Below are 18,934 nucleotides of genomic sequence, written 5' to 3'. Positions count from 1 at the left end.
TCCACCACATTAGATTTGTCACATCACAAGCCATTGTTTGGTAGCACATTAGTAGAATTGTCCAAATGCATATAAAACTTCTAAGCTATATCCCTAGATAATAAGTGCTTGTAATGCCAATAAACCAAAATGTCTTCTTCCTTATACATAATTTTGTTTGCACATTATTAGACAAATTCTCCACATTTTGATAGCAATAGTGAAGTCATCTCAATAGATACACAGTTTAGAATGATACCCAAGTAAAACACACTATTCAACTATATCAAAACTTTTACCTATATAATTGTGTCATTAATGAGATATTATGTCTTTAATTCATTTAGATTTTTAAATATCATTTTTTTTTACTGGCCATAAATATAATGTAATTTTTAAGGATATAATTTTTGTTATTTAATAATTTTATAATCTTTTATTTTGAGTTCATGATAAATAGAGTTTAAGTAATAAAAAATCATTTCAAAAATATGAAAAGGATAAGAAAAGAAATGAAAGAAGTCAATATAAGCATACAAAGATATAATGAGTAAGTGCACTTGGAGGGAAACAAATTGTTGTGCATGATAAAGAATCCACAATTGAGAGTAGGTTGGACGAATGAAAGGTATAATCTTTCAATCGACTTGATGTATTTGGAATAAATAATTTTAAAATATTCTTTAAAAAAAATTAAATCTGATTAATAAGGATGAATTGGGTTAACCCAATTGGATAGAGTGTTGGGTGATTTGATTACTCATGAACCCTTATGGCTCACCAAACAGCCTATAATTCCCAATGCTTGTGTGGTGGCTTCCACAAACGGATTTAAATGTGACATCAATTTGAAATAAAAAGGTGCATGCATGCCTAGCCTACACCCTCCATACCATGCACTCTTTGCTTAGAAATCATGGTTATCAAGGACCATGCTTCCCATCATTTTTCTGCATCTCTATTTCTACAGTGGGTCACCCAACCCTAGCTCCAATCAAGACCCTAATTTTGCTTTGGCCCATGTTGATGCATTTATCACTAACTAATAAAGACAGGTGATATATCTCTCATTTCATGGTCGACAACTCATAGCACTTGACAAAATTTTCTTTTCCCACACCATTAGATCATGGTATGCAAGTTTTTTGTTTTCTTCCTTCCATAAATGCACTATGCACCTTTTTTTCTTTCTGATACTAATAATGGCTTGACTTCACAAGTTGTAAACTCATTAGTTACTGAATTTTAGGCAAAGGAAAAAATAAAGAAGATGGCTAAATCACTACCCACAATTGAAATCTTGCACGAGTGCCAACAATCATCTTCTTTGATTTAAAAAAAAAAAAAAAAAGCATGCTAGGAAACCATAAGAGGAGAGGACCACAGCCACCAGCACGTCAGGGACAGGCAAATCTGCCAAAGAAGAAAAACTGCACGTAGAAGAAAAACTGCACGTGTAAGAGTTGGTAGATTTGTCAGTGGTCCTTACTGGTTTTTCCCTCCATGCAGATGCAAAACAAATATCTATTACCAATTAATGAGACGTATCATCGAACATTCTTGCTCCCAGTTTAAGTTTCAGTAAAAACCAATTGAAAATAAATAAATAAATATCTTGCTTGGCTTCACACACGACAAGCACTTACATTTCTCATAAATCCAAAAAATATAATAATATTGGCTTGTTTGGTCATTTCGTTCTTCATGGCAACATATAGCCAGTGTCATGTGTAGTACGTATCTGTCTGTGAAAATGGCTCATAATGCTTGCAAATGAGTTGGGAGTTCTATTCACATTGAGATAATCATAATGAACTTTGACACGAGAACAGACGAGAGTTTCGTAGCAGGTAAAGGAAGGCGATCTGCAGCGCAATGATCGAGTACATATCTCATGATACAGGAGATTAAAGTTTAAATCGCAACAATTCCCCATCCCTTTACGAATTTCTGAGGTAAAATAAAATTAAAATAAAAGAAAAGAAAGGTGACCTGTCTGCTTTAGCCAAAGTAGGGGTGAGTTGTGCAGGTGTAAGAACATGAAACATGAAAAAGTGAATGCCTTGGTGATCCCGAGGAAGAAAGCACGTCCGATCTCTAAAGAGAGCAAAGACACAAAACAATGACTCCCCTTTCCCTTTTTCACTCTGATAAAGGAAACACCAACAACCAATCTTTAGAACAAAGAGACAAAAACAATGACTCCCCTTTCCCTTTCTACTCTGATAAAAGAGAACACTGACAACCAAAAGAACCCCCGTGTCTTTTCTTATATATCACATAAAGAGAAGAATAAAGCAAAGGTAAACAAGAAACTTACTAGACAGAATAAATTTCTGACAAGACAGAATTTGGTTTCACAACATTGACACTTTAGCTATCTATTTGTTTTCAGAAATGAGAAAAGAATACTGCTTTTGCATGTCAAGCTCCCCAACCAGAAAATTCAATAAACCTTGGAGCTTATTGTCAGGATTTGCAACCATGTAACCTCGTGGGGTGATTAGAATAATTAGTCAGTGCAACTAAAGAGAAATGAGAATAGTGAGAATCGAACATCGATATGCATTGAATAGAAAAAAGATTATGTGGGTTACTCATTTCATAAAAGAAAACTAAACTTTCTATAACTACTTCAATCCCTTACAAACGAGGGGTTAGATTGACATTTACTTTTTCAGAAGTTTGGTGTCCAGTTGAGATGACCCAGTTGAGGCTGCTGATATGCACCAACTTGCGCCCCAGGAGCGGCTGGGGCAACCCCAACTCCAACATTACCACCAATAACTGGACCCAAATGATGTGGATTTGCCATTGCGGCAGGTGTTGGAGGAGGGGGAGGATACAAGCCTGGGAATTGCATGTGAGAAGATTGTGCTGCAGCTGCATTGAAGGAGGCATGGCCAGTATGGGATGGCAAGTAAGCAGCATGAGGCGTTTGCCCAGGCATGTTATAGTATGGACCAGATTGCAAACCTGGAAGCTCTCTTGGATTTTGAACCCAAATCTCAGAAGTCTCGGCCTGTAAATTAGGTGCAATTTCAGATTTAGTCTTTTCATATTTAAAATGCAATCAACAAAGAGACGCTGTATCCTTATGCCAGTTTATCTCTCTGAACAGTTGATAGACATAAAAGCACAAAATTAACCAAAAGGCAAGAAAATGTAGACAGATATGCATGTACTGTCGTCGGTCGCCATGCGACAACCATTTTACAACAAAGAATCAGTTAGAAAAAATTGTTCAACCCATCAACTAACTAGGAAATGCATGATATTTGTAATATAGTTGTTCAGCAAACAACATATTGATAATTCATGCCATCAAGGTCTAACAGAAAGAATTAAACAATCAAATTTCTTATCAAAGCTGTACCTGTGGATTAGGAACATAGAGATTCCCATCTTTGTACTTGATTCGAGATGAATCTTCAAGCCCAGTTGCGCTTCCAACAACACCAGGAGCATTGATGGCATACCCAGTTGGACTAGTGAAATTTCCAAACCCAGTGGGACTGCTGCCAGGAACTGGCTTAAATTGCTGGATTCCATATTTGAGCCCATTTGCGCTGAGATGGGAACCACCTCCAGGCATTAGCAAGTAACTGCTGCCATTTGATGGATGTGGATATGCAGGGTTGCTAGAATAGCCAGGCATGGCCATCTGTGGAACATAAACTGGAGAAAGGAACTGACGATATGGCATAAGATTGGCAAAATGTGAAACATGAACTTGAGGGTACATCTGGGCCATTGGTGGCTGTTGCTGCTGCTGTACCATAGTTATAGTTGAAGTTGGCATGCTGTTGGCCATATGTGAGGTTAAGGCCTGTAGACACAAAAAAATAAAGGACATCAATCAAACCCATAATGCTTAAAATGTGGTTGGTGAATGGAATCTTGAGTTGAAAGCATCAGCGAAACAGATCTTGGAAGAGTTCTTTCACACAAGGATCTTCCAACCATCAAAAAGAACTTTTTGTCATGCAGAAGAATTAAAAAGGGTTTCTATTTAAAGGCAATATATAAAGCAGTCCCAATTTTCTTTTTCTCAAACGTAATATCATTGACAACAGGTAAAAAAATTGCCATCAACATAAAACTATAAATTTAAAGCAAAATAGAAAGAAACAGGCAAATACTCTTATGCATTCACAGTAATAAAAACATATCTATATGTGTTTCCACAGCATGGGAGACAAAGGAGGAGGGGCCATAAATTATATTATGAAAGTATAAAAATATTATTATGTCTTACAAATTTACCTCCTGTGGTGATGGTAGACCCTGTCCACGTACAGTTTCATCAATTGGGGGTCTGAAATATGATATATCATAACCAGTCTGGGGATCATATGCCTGCTTGCAAGCCAATAAACATCAGAGTGATCACAAAAGTAAGACCAGGTACACAACACAAAATATATATTTTATTTCAAATAGAAGTCACCAGCTACAAGAACCCTTTCAATACCAGTCCTGTGCAACTTAGCGAGGACCTAAATGGCACACGTATTTCATTAATAGAGGAATGACTCACCGAAAAGCTTGGTAATTCAGGAGGATCTTGCTGGCGCTGCTGCTGTGACTCTGAAGGTGTATAGGAAGGACTATTGTCTCGAACTAAACGAATATCAGTATAATTGTCCAAATTTGGTAGACTTGAAGACTTATCAGGTAATTGATGCTCAGACACTGCACCCGATGCTGGAGAATCAGATCCAGAGTTTCTAACTTGTTCATCTAGTAACTCTACCTGCTTGTTGCCTGAGGCATCATCACTTGAGGACTCTGGTACAGATACTGACAAGCTGCAATTATTGTTTCATATTTAGCTCAAATGAAATGAACAGTGACTCGATATTCTTATCCACCTATTGGTAATATTCAACTAACCATGTATGCATAACCACCCCTATTGCAGATAAATATTGCACAGGACTCGAATTAATTGGCATTTGAAAAATTTTATACCTTTCATTTTATCTTGTCCGTCTCTCAAACTCAAATCCTTTTGCATTACTACTTTTTTTATCCTGCAGATCATATTTCTGCCTCTTTGGATAACTCGTCTCAACTATTCCTTTTTGCTCTCGATTTAAATCAAATGTTACATATAATTTATAATACAGAATTCTTTGTTACCTTCACCTCAAATTCCTAAATTTGCAGAATAATTTTAGGTGAACAGTTACAGGAGACAAAACACAAACCTTGCAGCACATTCTGCATTAGATTCTTCTGTAACTCCAGCTGCTTGAAATCCAGGTGCGATATTCCTGGAAGAATCAAACTCTGTCCCAAAACTGCCAAAGGTCAGCCTGCACCTATCAGTTTCAGGGACTCGAATATGTTGTGCTATGATCACATTTTGATTTTCATAGACATTCACTCGCAAAAGCTTATCGTGAAAATCAGATACATCATATTCCAAATCCTTAGAATTGTCAGCAGGAGGTAAACTAGATTTTGTAGGTGTTCCAATCACTCCAGGGCTGCCAACACTTGATTTTTGGCTTGATTTTGGTTTCCACTCCTTATTATGCTGAGCAGCTGCATGAAAAGACCATGGTCAGTTACAACCCATCTCTTGTTATGCCCCACCCCTCCCTTAGAACCTGTTTGGGAAGAGGTGAAAGTGCAAGGAAAAGAGCGGGTAGAGAAAAAGGAAAGGAAAAAAAAAATTCCCACATTTTATTGTTTGTGAAGGAGGTAAAAATGGGGGGATGAGGAGAAAAAATGGAGAATTGGCCCACCAAACCCTTTCACCTCAATTTGTGGTGAAACTCAATGAATTTAAAAATTTTCCCTTATAGTTAAATTTTTTGATTGAGAAAAGTGAAGAATATTGCAGTAACTTTAATCAATTCAACTCAACTAAACTAAGCCTTTATCCCAAAAAAGTTATTACAGTAACTTTAATCAATGCAAAATTATTTCTTCCCCCACCCTTTTTCTCTTCCCTTTCCAAACAAGAGGAGAAATTTCTTTTTCCTCTTACTTTTTTCCTGAAGTATTACCTTTTTGATGACCCACAGCTGCTTGATGTGGCCTGCTATGCTGATTGCTTAATAGTGATCTGCTGACAGAAATACTTGGCATAATAGATTCAGCAGAAACAGTTTGACTAACTTGGTCAGTTTTAGAAATTGTGCGGAAAGGTCGAAATGATTCTGACATTGAACCATCCCTTCCCAAAACTGAATTTGAGAGAGAACTGCTAGACACAGATGAATTTTTTATTGCATTTTCAGAAGAATGTCTACGACCACCCACCACCCCAACCTCACGCTTAATAGCTCCAACAGCAGCAGACGATCTAGATTCAGGAGATGGCACATGAACAGGATCCGTTGAAGAGGAATACACCCCAATAACAGAATTGCTTGATGCCAGTGTTGCAGAATGATTTTGAGAATTGGGCTTTATTACTTGTACCCGTGAAGCTGAACTAGTAATCACAGTCCGCTTTTCCTCAAGTACTAATTTCCTGTCTGAGACATTTAAGGTAGTATCTCTGGTGTGTCTAGATTGAAAATCAGTAAGCCCATTGGAAGCTTGAGTCAAACTCCGCGTGCCAGAGGGCTTTATATTGCCTGAAGTTCCTGACAAGTTGCTGAAAGAAAACAAGGATCATATTCAATGTTGTAATCACACAGTCGGTACAATTTTTCCTACGCACAAGGAATAAAAATTAAGTATCAGACGGCAAAGTGTCAAAACCCAAAAACAGAGTTTCATTCTTTATCTTCATATTCCGAAAAACCCTAATTGCCCAGGGTTTTCTCAAAATGGTAAAAGAACTTTCCAAATGGAGTTGAAATATTTATAGCTACAACCAAAATATGGGTTATAAAATGTGAAAAAAAAAATCTCTAAATCCCATTGTTCAAGGCTTGGCTTCACTAAAACCAGAATGTTGACAATTGCAAAGATTCAATACATACTTTTAATCAATTGCCGCATAAACAATCATGACAAGAAGAAGCCAGATAATCATACTCAGCAAATTATTGCAGCAGAACTATTAAGGCAAGCATTCAATAGTGAAAACAGGGGAAGATAATCTTAGGCATGAGTGCTGATGAAAATTTTAGTAACGAAAAGCAGGCTTGGCAAAGGATTGAAATCTTCATCATCAACTGAGAAAGCTTTAATCTACTGATCTCCAAACTACCATACTAAGTTCATCTCAACTAAAAGCTACGCACAAGCCAGTACTTTGACACAATTGTAAGGTTTCAAGGTGCACCTTGGATCAGTATAAACATGCATAACATAAAGGTCACATCAAATATATTAATTCCACCTACATACTCTAATGAGCCAAGGTTTTCAAATTTCATTTCCTTTTTTTCAGAAATGCTATAAAAAGGAGGAATTATTACTTAGTACAAGTGGATAGCAAGTTAGCGACAGACTAATATATCAAATAAGAAAAGTTTACTTGTAGGAGCTGACACTTAGGACTAGATCCATGCGCTCATTTCACGTATCATTGCTAAAATTGCATGCAACCCCTCAACCAAAGGGGTTATGGTTACTAAGAGACATCCTACACATTCTAGTTCTACCTTAAGTCAGGAAATCTATAAGTTGATGCAACAAACATGAACAGAAATTTTAGTGTCAGCCACCAAGAAACAAATATAAATGATTAGGAGTAAACCAAAAATCAGGGAAAAGTCAAAATAACTGTACCCCTTTTCAGCAACAATTGCAATTCCTTGCTCACTGCGGGATGTTGAACCTTGCTGCAAGGCAGGCTTTGGCTCTCCAGTTGTATTTTGATTAACTCTGTTGTCTCTTACAACACGGAACTCTCTATTGACTCCTGCATTACCAGGTACAGCTGTTCGAGTGTACCCACCTTGTCGAACATTACGATCAGAAAATGTACGAAATTTTGTCCCTTGACTCAAATTCTCAGAATTTTTTCTTGAATCCACAGTATCCCTGTAACCCATACTCTGAAGCCATAAGCATGTAAATCCATAAGTGGAATGTTAGATCAGAGCAAGTGCTTGCATAAAAACTAACACAGTACCCTCAATATGCATAATTGAACTTCAACAGGAAACGTGAATCTTAAATTAAATTGCTAAGTACTAAGCACAATTGGATATCTCAGAAACCACCAAAACACATAATTTAGTTTAGATAAGCAAAAGCCAAGAGATCTGCACAGGGTCCACATAGCTAAACGAGAAGAGAGGAACCAAATTAAAAAAGAGGGGATTGGGGGGAAGCCAGTAGCAATTAAAGAGTAAAAAAACAAAGATATACACAAGATTATACCTCCTTCTTCTTGTCTCTTTTTCTCTTCACCTCGTGAAATGGATCTGATGAAAACCAAATAAGAATAATATGAGAATATAGTCGCAATAGATTAAAAGTTACCATCTGATAAAAGACGATAAAACAGAAGCAGTAAGCACTATTCCAAGAAGGGAAAAAACCACAGCACAAAAGCATCCAGAAACTGAGGTTTTTATTATCGAACGATTATAGAGCTCCCCAAGAAATTCACACAGTCAACAAAAGAATACAAAAAGGGAAAAGTGAGTAGAAACCCCAATTTTGGCACTCCACTACACCATTCTCACATTACACTATGACCCACTGAAGCCTGTAAGGAAAAAGGGTGACCTAACGCACAAAACATCACATATTGATGCCTATGTTCTCATAAAATTTCCTACAAAGCCTAACCCAATATTTTAATACCATTGATGGCACCCATAATGCTACTAAAATGTGCAATTATACTCAATTTCACAGATTGAAAAAAAATAAAGGAGAAAAAAATTAAAAAAGAGAACTTGTCCCTTGACACAACAAAAACTAAAACATACTCGAACAACATGAAAACTAATCTTCATTGAGAATGTGGATTTAAACCCACAAACCTTCATTATGCTATCCTAAAATGCCTGTTAACTTTAACTTCCAAATTCATAATTAGCACAAATGAACAGAAATGATTCACCAAAATCCACGAGAAACACTAAAAACTTTAAAAAATAACCCCAACACTCCCATTGACTTCTGACATCCATAGTCAGAATGAGCATATAACAACCACCACCCATTGCTCTCGATACAACAAAAATAACAAAAATAAGGCAAATACTAATAAAAGTATTGAGGATTTTTTTTTAAGGCTTTAAATTTACCTTGACATGTTCAGAACTATTCAGCTATTAAATATCAACCTTCCTTCTTAAATATCAGCACAAAGCACCTAATATGGATAACGAAAGCACAATCTAACATCTGAAGCATTGCAAATGGAATTTAAAAATAAATTCACCAAACAAAATGTGCTCCTAAAATTAAAACCCTTATAAATTAAATTAAAATAAAAAAAAACCCGGTACGCCAAATAATTCTCCATTCCCAAACGCACAATCAGCACAAAGCCACAAATGTGAAATGCCCATTACTCAAAAAGGCCCAGAAACAGCAAACCAAAGTCAAAAAAATACAACCATATGAAAACCCCAAAATGTGAACTCGTAGCTAATCCACTTCAACCCCAGACAAGACCCCATTAATCTTCTTCTTTAGAATCTTCAAAAGATTGGCACAAGAACACCAATTACCATCATTCAAAAGGTAATAAGGAAGCCAAATGCAAAGAAATAAAAGAAAAAATAAAACGCCAATAACCCAGAAAATAAAAAGCTGTGACCTTGATTAAGCAATCTTTGGGTGGTTTCATTAGGATCCATGTTGTTCTCTTTAAGGGCCGTGTAGATATACTCATCAGAGAAATTGCCCACGATTTCCTTGATTGATTGTATCAATTTCCTCTCTCTAGCAGAAAGAATATGCGTCTGTGATTGCGTCCCAGTAGTAGTAGTAGTAGCAGCAGTACTAGTACTAACAGGGGCGACCATTTCTCAATAACACACTCCACGATCAAAATCAACAATTGTGTTAATTGCCCACTAAAATAGACTGCTATATAAAATATGGGTTTAATCTGAACAGGTATTAGAGAAAGGCTCGGGTTTGCATTTGTGGGAAGAAAGAATAGGTAGACAGAGAGAACGGCTTTGGGCGGAGAAAGGGGTTTGAGCAAGCGAGGGTTTTGAAAACGTGTTTACCCCTCAACGACTTCGCTGATGAATTGGGGTTTTTAGGAGATTACCAATTTACCCTTCACTTTTACTTGTATTGTCTTACTGCCCTTCTCTTCGGAAAACTTTTGCAATTTGCCGCTTTTTTGCATTTCCTAAACTTTCTCTCGAATATATTTTTTATTAAAAATATAAATAAAATTAATACAATACTTATAGGTAATTTATTATTTTTATTTTTTAATTTAATTTTTAATTATATTTAAAATAAGATAAATTATTATTATTATTAAATTAATTTTAAATTAAACTTTTTTTTTCTTATTTAATTTAATTTGAATAAATTTTTATTTATTATAATAATAATTTTTTAATTAATTTATGAAAATTGATTAAAAAACTTATATAATTCTTTTTATACATATTAATATTAATAGTAGTTTTTATGATTATTATGTTTAAAATGTAATAAAAGTATTTTATTTAAAAAATAATTTAAATTGTATAAAATATTTACATTTTATTTCATAATTTCTAAAAATTAATTTTTTATTTTTTATAAATTACAGAAAATGCATTACATTAATAAAAAATAATATTATTTTAAAAATATATAAATATAATATTTTTTATTATTAATATAATAAAAAAATATTAAATTATTAATAATGAATTGAATTATTTAATTTTAATAATAATGAAAATATATAGCATTATTTTTTATAAAATAATTCTTTGATAAAAATATTATCAATTTACATAAATTTATAATATAAAATAAATATATTTCATAAATATTAAAATTTTAAAATATCATCATTTTTTAATAATATAATAAATATTAAAAATATATACTATTTTTTAAAATATATATTATTTTTTAAAATATAAATTTTATAATTTGAATACTGTAATTTTATGTTTTTAATTATTTTTCTTTATAGTTAAATTTTTTATGTAATCATATTCATAATTTATTTTTAAAATTTTATTTTTATATAAAAATATAATTGAGAAATAATTTATTTATAAAAATATAGGTATTTAATTAAAATTTAAAAATAATTCTGTTAAAAATTAATAATAATAAAATATACATAATTAAAATATTAGTTATAATTGCTTTCGATATAATAAAATATTTAAAAGTTTAAGAAATATTAAATAAGTATTTTATAAAAAATTAATAATTAATTAAATATTAAATAAATATATTTAAATAAATAAATTTTAAAAATGATAATTAATTATTTTTTAAATAAATAATAACAAAATAGTACAAATCAAAAAAAGATTTGAGAGCATTAAGTGTGGAATGAAAATTTTTTGTAAGAGAAAAGTTATTAATGTGTAATAAGTGCTTCATATAATATACTATATATATATATATAAATAAATAAAAATCATTTAAATAAAAAAATTAATTTATTATTAAATATTATTTAATTGAAAATGGTAACAAAAGTATTTAAATTCAATTTTTATAAGAGTAAAATATTTCTTATTTACTTAGCTATTTCAAATAATTTGCCATGAGATGACCATAATAATAATAATAATAATAATAATAATAATAATAATAATAATAATAATAAGTATTAATTAATTTTAGGAAAATGAAATTAAAAATATTAAATTATTAATATAAAAAATAATACATACTAATTATAAATAAATCAAATTTCTATATTTTATTTTTATAATTTTTACGTAAACTACACTTTTTGTCTCTCAAATTTTTTTAACAAATATTTTATAATAAAAATAATAAAAAATATAACAATATAATAAAATTATTTATTGAAGATATGAAATAATTTAATATTGATTAAATTATATAATAGTTGATTATGAGATCACAAATTAATAGTCAATTTTCTTTAAACTAATAGCCATCAATGATATTTTATTATTATTATTATTATTATTATTATTATTAATAAGGGTAACTATGACAAATAATATTTTGTATAAATAAATTTTATAAAAAAATAATATAAATAAATCTTAAATATTATATTTAATTACAAAATAATTTTTTTAAAATTAAATTTTAAAGAAAATAATAATTTAAATCATAAATATTAAGGTAGTATCGTAAATAATAATAAAAATTAAAAAAGAAATAAAATAATAAAATAATAATTAGTATAAATGAATATATTTATAAAAATGTGACGCGTGGTGAGTTAAAAAAAAAAAGTGTAAATATTGTACTCTACTTTACATATATATATATATATATATATATATATATATATATATATATATATATATCTCATATTTTATTCTTTCGGATTTTGATTATGAATTTTGTGGTGTTTAAGAAACAAGAATATAAATGTTATATTTACATATGAATTCATTTAATAATTTTATTTTATATTTATCATAAAGTGGATCGTTGCTTAAAATCATATTTTCCATTTTCGTTTATCAATTAAAAAAGTAAGATATAATTATAATAATAAAAGTTTATAAATTTCGATAAAAATATTTAATATAAATATTATTAATTTTATTTTTTTATAATATATATATCCAATTAATAGTTACATTAGAGGGAAGGACGGTATGGGCATTTTGCATTTGGTGGGCAGAAGCAGTCATAAGTAGATTGGGATTAAGCCCCTAATTTGTTTGCTATGATGAGATTAACACTTTCGCACTAAAATGTTAAATGATTGATCATTTGCCTAACTAAACAAATTTTACTTAATGGCGACTTGGTGGGTGAAATGGGCTCTTTCTAATTTCTTTATTTGATTTGGATATGATATGGTCCACTGAGCTATCAATTAGAATATCACAATTATGTGTAAAAACCATTTTTTTTTTAATTATTCTTGTTTCTTTTCTTTCACATTCTTTGTTTGAAAATTTTATATAATTATTTTAAAATTTTTATAATTAAAATCACTGTCTCTCAACTTTGAGTATTTGTTTCTTCATTATTCCTTAATTTTAATTTATACAAAAAAAAAAAAAAAAAACACAAATTTTAATTTAATATCACTAAAATTCCCTCTAGAGTACTCTGATCAGAAGCTAATCTGAACATGTCTATGGTGGATTAGACACAGTGATGAAACAACTTAAAGATAAGGGTTGGTTGGATGAAATTAAGCCATATATTAATGGTTAGTCAACGAATACATATCCTTGCCTTTTTCTTAAACAGGGGACAAAATGAAAGCCAATGAATTTGCACAAGTAATGAGCATGGCTACGAGCTTTAAACAGAAGCAAGAAAGGTGAAGGGGGAAAGAAAAATAAAAGAAATCGAGAGAGAGTAAATGAGAAGAGTCTTAAGAGGGAGTATTTTACTAAAAAAACATATGAAAATCGTAATTAACATTTTCCACCAGCTTTCTAACACTCACCCTTTTAGCCAAACTACAAAGCATCCAAACAATTGCATTGCACATCATTCACCTGAAATTTAAAGGAAAAGTAAACAAGGAAAAAGAATCAAGGAAGATATACTTTAAGTAGACTAAGTGGCCGGTGTGCAGTCGAGACTTAGCTTTGCCAATGTAGTCCCTATGCCCATAGAACATTTAAACTATATCAGTTGAAAGGAGTAACACAATTTCTGAACACCATCCCCCATCAATTTGCTAAAATGATAAGTACTGTTCTTGTATCCTGGCTCGATTCTCTTCCCACCACAACCTTGCGTGCATTTCTCCAAACCTTTCCCGGCTTCACCAAACACACAGGGAGAAAAAAGTCATAACCAAGACAATTCACTCACATAAGATTTTGATGTTATACTTATCCATAATAAACACTACATGTGTACTTCTGTGGGATGCATAGACCATGAAAAACCGAAAACAGTAATGAACTCTTATAGAAGATGAACCAGGCCCAGCCAATAACATGTTATCAGCCAGGGACAGCACCATCACAATATATAATAATACGAAGGCCTAGATTTCAAGACCATCCACCATGGGGGGTTTGCATGAGTCCATGACAATATTTTTAGGAAACACAAAGCAAACTATGGCATGAGAATAATTTAACAAGGATTTTCTCATTCCTTTACGAAACTTATGTGATCAAATTATATTTTAGAATCTTCTCAAAAGTCAAAACCAATTAAAATGTCATGTTTGCTAAAGAATCACCTATGTTAAGCAATTGTCAAGCAGTTTTTCAGGACATGTATATATACGCTCAGTAGTCCTACTTCCTAAGTAGCATGGTCTAACTAACCATCTTATTAGAACTTAAGAAGGCAAAAGGCAAAAAGAACAAGATAAATATCATGAGCAAGTTCAATCCTAATCATCTCTCTTAATTATGCAAGCCCACTGACCTGAACCTGACACGTCTAAGTTCTCGAGTGCCACCTGGCAATGCTCTAATTGTGATGTACACTCCTGGTTCATCCTGCTCAACCCATTCAGTCTCCATATCACTTGCATTACTGATGGAAAGCTCTCCTGAGTGATCTACCTCTCTTGACGAACTGGTCCTAGCAGAACCCCCTACTGATGATGCCTCAGTTTTGGCCCCACTGATGCTTGAGAGATTTGGAGTTGAAGCAAGAGCTGCCGAGTCAAAATATTGATGGGACTGCATTGGATGGTGGTCAAGTGAATCTGATGAAGAATATCCCATTCCTGTAGGGCGGTAAAAGTTGCGAGGGCGTTCTTTGCCTAGTGGTGGAGTCACAGGGCTGTCCTTGGCAGATTGAGGCTTTGAGCTCTGGACAAAATAAGAAAGAAAAGTAAAATTCAACAACAAAATTAGCTCCACCATGAAGTCTAATAAGTCACATAAGTCAGCATATAATGCATGAAATCCTCAAGGAAAAATAGAACCCAAAAGAAGCACAGTGCATAAAATTCAACTAAAATGCTATAATCTCAAAATCAATCATCAGCAGGCAACAAAAATCATGATAACATCATGGTGCAAAAAATACGGAGCATGCTTACGTCATCTTCAGATCGTGGTGGAGTAGGAAGTGGAACTGCTTGCTGATTGAACCGTCGAACATTATATAGTTCCATGACCTTGTCATAGTTCTCTGCCCACCATCTTTGAGCTTGCCATTTGTTGAACATTTCACGACTGATCAAAATATCAAAACAATGAATAAGGCTCTTAAACATCTACAACAAAAAATGTCTCTAACAGAATGCTAAGATCTTTTACAAATAATAAAATATGTTAAGTAAATAAATAAAGAGAGAGAGAGATGCTGGCACGTCCCAAGTAAAGAAGAAGTATACAAGAAAGCGTTAAGAAAACAGGGGCACCTTAATGTCTAAAGCCTACATACCATAGGCTCTAGAACGAAAAACCACACCAACCCCCAACCCCCCCCCCCCCCCCCCCCCTCTCTCCCCCCAACAGAAAACTAGCTCTTAAAGAAGGAGAAGAACCAGCAGAATGAACTCCTTAACGTGACAGTTTTTATAGTTTGTACAAAGTTTTCAATTATTAATATGTCTAGTATTTCTGTGTCCATACATGACAAAGAATGTAAAGCAGAATGAAACTCCATAAAGCAGAGTTCTCATAGCAGAGAGTGAAAATCTGCAATATTTCTTATTTCATTAAAATACTAAAAACCATCAAACCAATCCACATGTGAGCTTTAGATTGAGAATTTATAACTACCAGTAGTATTGCTGTCCTAAATTCCCCAAGCTTTTACAGGTAAGCATGCTTTGACTCTACCCTTGTTAAATCAAATGGTTTTGAGCATAGAGGTTCAGTAAAGCTTGCCCAAAGGCCGAGTGGTACGTATTAGGTCCATCAAATCAAACATAGGAATCAGTTATACCTAATGCTGTCCAATCAGGTAAGTTGACATTTTACTCGTCAAATGAAGGTGGAATAGATCTTCTTAAGTGCCAAAAGAATGGTAAGTCAACCAAATAGAGACCACCAAGAAGAGAAAAATCAAAGTTCTGTTTTTTAGGGTCCTTTTTGGGGCCATCATGGCCCCTAGGCGTCCACAGGCGTCAACAGTTATGAACAGTAATGTCATATTAGATCTTTATTTATTTCTAGGTGATCACCAAATTAATCTTATATTTTAATTAATCACCAAATTAATCCATTATGTCTTCTCAAAAGATTCCACATGTTAGAAAATAGAACATCATTCAGAATTTTCAAAGTTACTATTGTTTTCCCTTTTCCTTTTTCATTTCCCCTGGACCGGTAGGAGGGTGCTTCTAAGTGCAGACAAAATGGAATAGATGATACAATCTTTTGGTCCATAAAAGAACAAAAGCAGGTTGACGGTAAAATATGAAATGCTTGTACAACATAGTGAAGTCACTCCAAACAGCGGCCCATTTGGTTACTTTCAACAGGTAGTCTAATTCTTACGTGAAAATTGCATGCAGGAAGCAGAGGACAGTGGGTACCATATCCACATGCATATCAGATACATATAGTCTTCATGATTCGCTTCTGTCCTACATTTTACTGCCATCCAAAAGGTGACATACAAGTTTGCCTTTTGTACCATCGCAAATTTCTAGCAATTAAATTATGACATGCCTTAATATATTGAAGTCCTAAATTAAGTCCCTACTCCCAATACTTGGATGCCACTCCAATCAGTGTTAAATGTAATAGAGAGTCAACTTGAATTCAAATTTAGTGTAATAGACTCACCGACATAATGATAAGACAATGTGACAACGCTTAACTCCAATTAACATTAACACATCAAAGAAATGGGATCATGTTAAAACAAAAGAAAACTTCAACATCACAACACAAACAAGAGATTCCAATGTGCAACAGACGATCTCAAGATGAACCAATTCCAGTTCTCGCTTCAAAACCAAACAAAAATGAGTCATCACAATCAGACAAACTAAAGCCTTGACATCAAGAAAGAGACTAAACTCAATTGACAATCTCAACATGGCCAAATTCCAGTTAATTCTTCCACGAGGGAGAACAAGTGACCATGTTCAAACATATCAGGACCTTCACAAACAGATTAGCAACAAACAGAATTAGTATCATTACCTGAATCGAATCCGCTTGAGATCATTCCCACCCTGAGGCAAAGAAACAAAGGTGATAAGCACACCAGGTTCTACTTGTGCAACCCATTCCTTAGGTTCATCTTCCTCCATAAACACCATAGACTCTGTTCGCCCACTAACTGATGCAGGTGTTCCTTCACCACTCGACAGCCCTTTCAGTCTTGCCTCCATCTCTTTCCCCCACATTCTCGGTGTTGAATTAGAACTCCCTGTCCTACGATATGAGCAGTGAAACCTTGCTGACTCCGGAGCAGCATCGGAATCAACATAGTTCCCATTATGGTTATTGTTCGATGGTCCATAACAAGGCTTGCAGTTTCTATAAGCCCCTGAAGCCTTTAATGCCATGTCCTTTATCTGAAAAATAATAATAATAATAATAATTATCAATCATTTCGCAAGAAAGGGGATTAAAAAAAATAATAAAAATTAATTTCTTCAAAAATCTTAAAATTGAAAGAAAAGGAATCTTGTATTTTTTTGTTCCATATATTGAAAAGCTTAAGTCAATTAAAATGGTTCCTTCTCCCAGAAACAACTGAGAAAACAGTTGAGCCGTACAGTAGAATTGAACCTATCTTCCAATGGTTCAATTGTTATTCGAATATTTTCGTTTCCATAAATTGTCAATGTAACAGAAGGCAGCCCCTCAGCTTGATAGCTATTTGGGGGTTTGAGGATGTTGTTTTTGCATCCAAACTTTGAAATCACACCCTTGCCCTTCCTTTGGTTGCCCAGAGAAAAGGACAAATAGAAAAGAACAATCATGGATTTTGGGTTCCACCCAAAAATGAAAAAAACTCAAAACCATGAAGCAAGATTGTTAAATAAATGTTCATTACTATAGAACTACTTTTTTTTTTTTTCTATTTGTTCAGTTTCAGCTCCTTTAGAAAAGAACAAAAACTCAAAAATCCGATTCCTTGTCCTTTTACTTTATTTTCTCAGTAAACAAACAGAGACTAGAGCTGAAGGAGGTCGAAAAAATATGTAAACACCTGAGCAGTAATAGCCTTGATGGCCTGCTTAGTCCTGGGCGTCTCAATAGCATCATCCTCTTCGCTCTCCCTTTGGTGCAGAGATCCATTGTTAAGCTGCTTTGAACAAGCGATACACGTCAACATCCTCAACTCCCTAGCTACAATCTAAAGCCAATATCCAGATCAGAGTCGCCACAGGAACAACAGAATCAAGGAAAAAACAAGCTACGATTATATAAGTATAACATAAGCAACGAAATGCTTATATTAGAAAGAACTGTGAAAAGGGTTCAGCTCCTTTCAGCTTCAAAGCGTAGCTTCAATTTGAGATCCCAGCATAGGGAGAGGAGAGAGAGAGAGAGAGATTTTAAGAAGAAGTTGGGACCCTGTATATTTACATAGCTATAAATGTGTATGAGAGAGAGAGAGAGATGAAATGACCGTTAATGGAGGAATCAGGACATGGTTTGGGAAGATTTGTGAGGGTATTTTGGATTAAAAACTTGAGTGCCAGTTAGAATAGAGTAACAGCTAAGAAATGTATGTAATAAAACTCTACTCTTCTTCTCTCTTCTCTCCTCTCTCTCTCTAACGCAAGCACACTAAAAAAAGAGAGCACATTCCCCTCTCGTTGCTGAGAATCTTGAGGGAGACTGGAATGAGCAAGCAGCAGAGCTAAGGCTGCGTTTGGTTCACCGTACATACTTATCAACTCCATTAATCTCCAAATTAACGAAAAATTATTGTTTAATCTCCACATATTACAAAATTAATTATTATATTTAACCTCTTTTTAATTTTCTTGCTATTTGAAAATAATTTTTTTAATTTAATTATTTAATTTTATAATTTTAGA

At 33.3% G+C, this 18,934-nt stretch overlaps 2 protein-coding genes across 5 annotated transcripts; both read right to left on the bottom strand.

Annotated features, from left to right (window-relative positions):
* Window positions 1–1,483: 1,483 nt before the first annotated feature.
* LOC110641536 (uncharacterized) lies at window positions 1,484–10,100 on the bottom strand. Of its 4 annotated transcripts, none has more exons than XR_002492313.2 (11): window positions 9,674–10,100; window positions 8,278–8,321; window positions 7,681–7,949; window positions 6,000–6,595; window positions 5,193–5,532; window positions 4,520–4,790; window positions 4,246–4,338; window positions 3,356–3,808; window positions 2,653–3,001; window positions 1,972–2,126; window positions 1,484–1,844 (listed from the first exon to the last, which is right to left on the bottom strand). XR_002492313.2 is itself a non-coding variant. In XM_021793311.2 (10 exons), the coding sequence occupies exons 1-9, from the start codon at window positions 9,879–9,881 to the stop codon at window positions 2,657–2,659; spliced, it is 2,619 nt and encodes an 872-aa protein (XP_021649003.2). In that variant the 5' UTR covers window positions 9,882–10,100; the 3' UTR covers window positions 1,484–1,844; window positions 2,653–2,656. The 4 variants fall into 4 exon arrangements, 2 of the variants coding, with proteins under 2 accessions (XP_021649003.2, XP_021649002.2); XR_002492314.2 differs by having other exon boundaries at window positions 1,972–2,076; XM_021793311.2 differs by lacking the exon at window positions 1,972–2,126.
* Window positions 10,101–13,357: 3,257 nt separating this feature from the next.
* LOC110641521 (protein Brevis radix-like 2) lies at window positions 13,358–18,641 on the bottom strand. The gene is made up of 5 exons (XM_021793268.2): window positions 18,097–18,641; window positions 17,079–17,455; window positions 15,017–15,152; window positions 14,392–14,783; window positions 13,358–13,769 (listed from the first exon to the last, which is right to left on the bottom strand). The coding sequence occupies exons 1-5, from the start codon at window positions 18,220–18,222 to the stop codon at window positions 13,685–13,687; spliced, it is 1,116 nt and encodes a 371-aa protein (XP_021648960.2). The 5' UTR covers window positions 18,223–18,641; the 3' UTR covers window positions 13,358–13,684.
* Between the last annotated feature and the right edge of the window lie 293 nt (window positions 18,642–18,934).

This window comes from Hevea brasiliensis, chromosome 1 (genome assembly GCF_030052815.1).
Source record: "Hevea brasiliensis isolate MT/VB/25A 57/8 chromosome 1, ASM3005281v1, whole genome shotgun sequence".
In the NCBI taxonomy this organism is placed as follows: domain Eukaryota; kingdom Viridiplantae; phylum Streptophyta; class Magnoliopsida; order Malpighiales; family Euphorbiaceae; genus Hevea; species Hevea brasiliensis.
The sequence above is the reverse complement of the archived record's forward strand: the minus strand, read 5'-3'. Positions and strand labels throughout refer to the sequence as shown.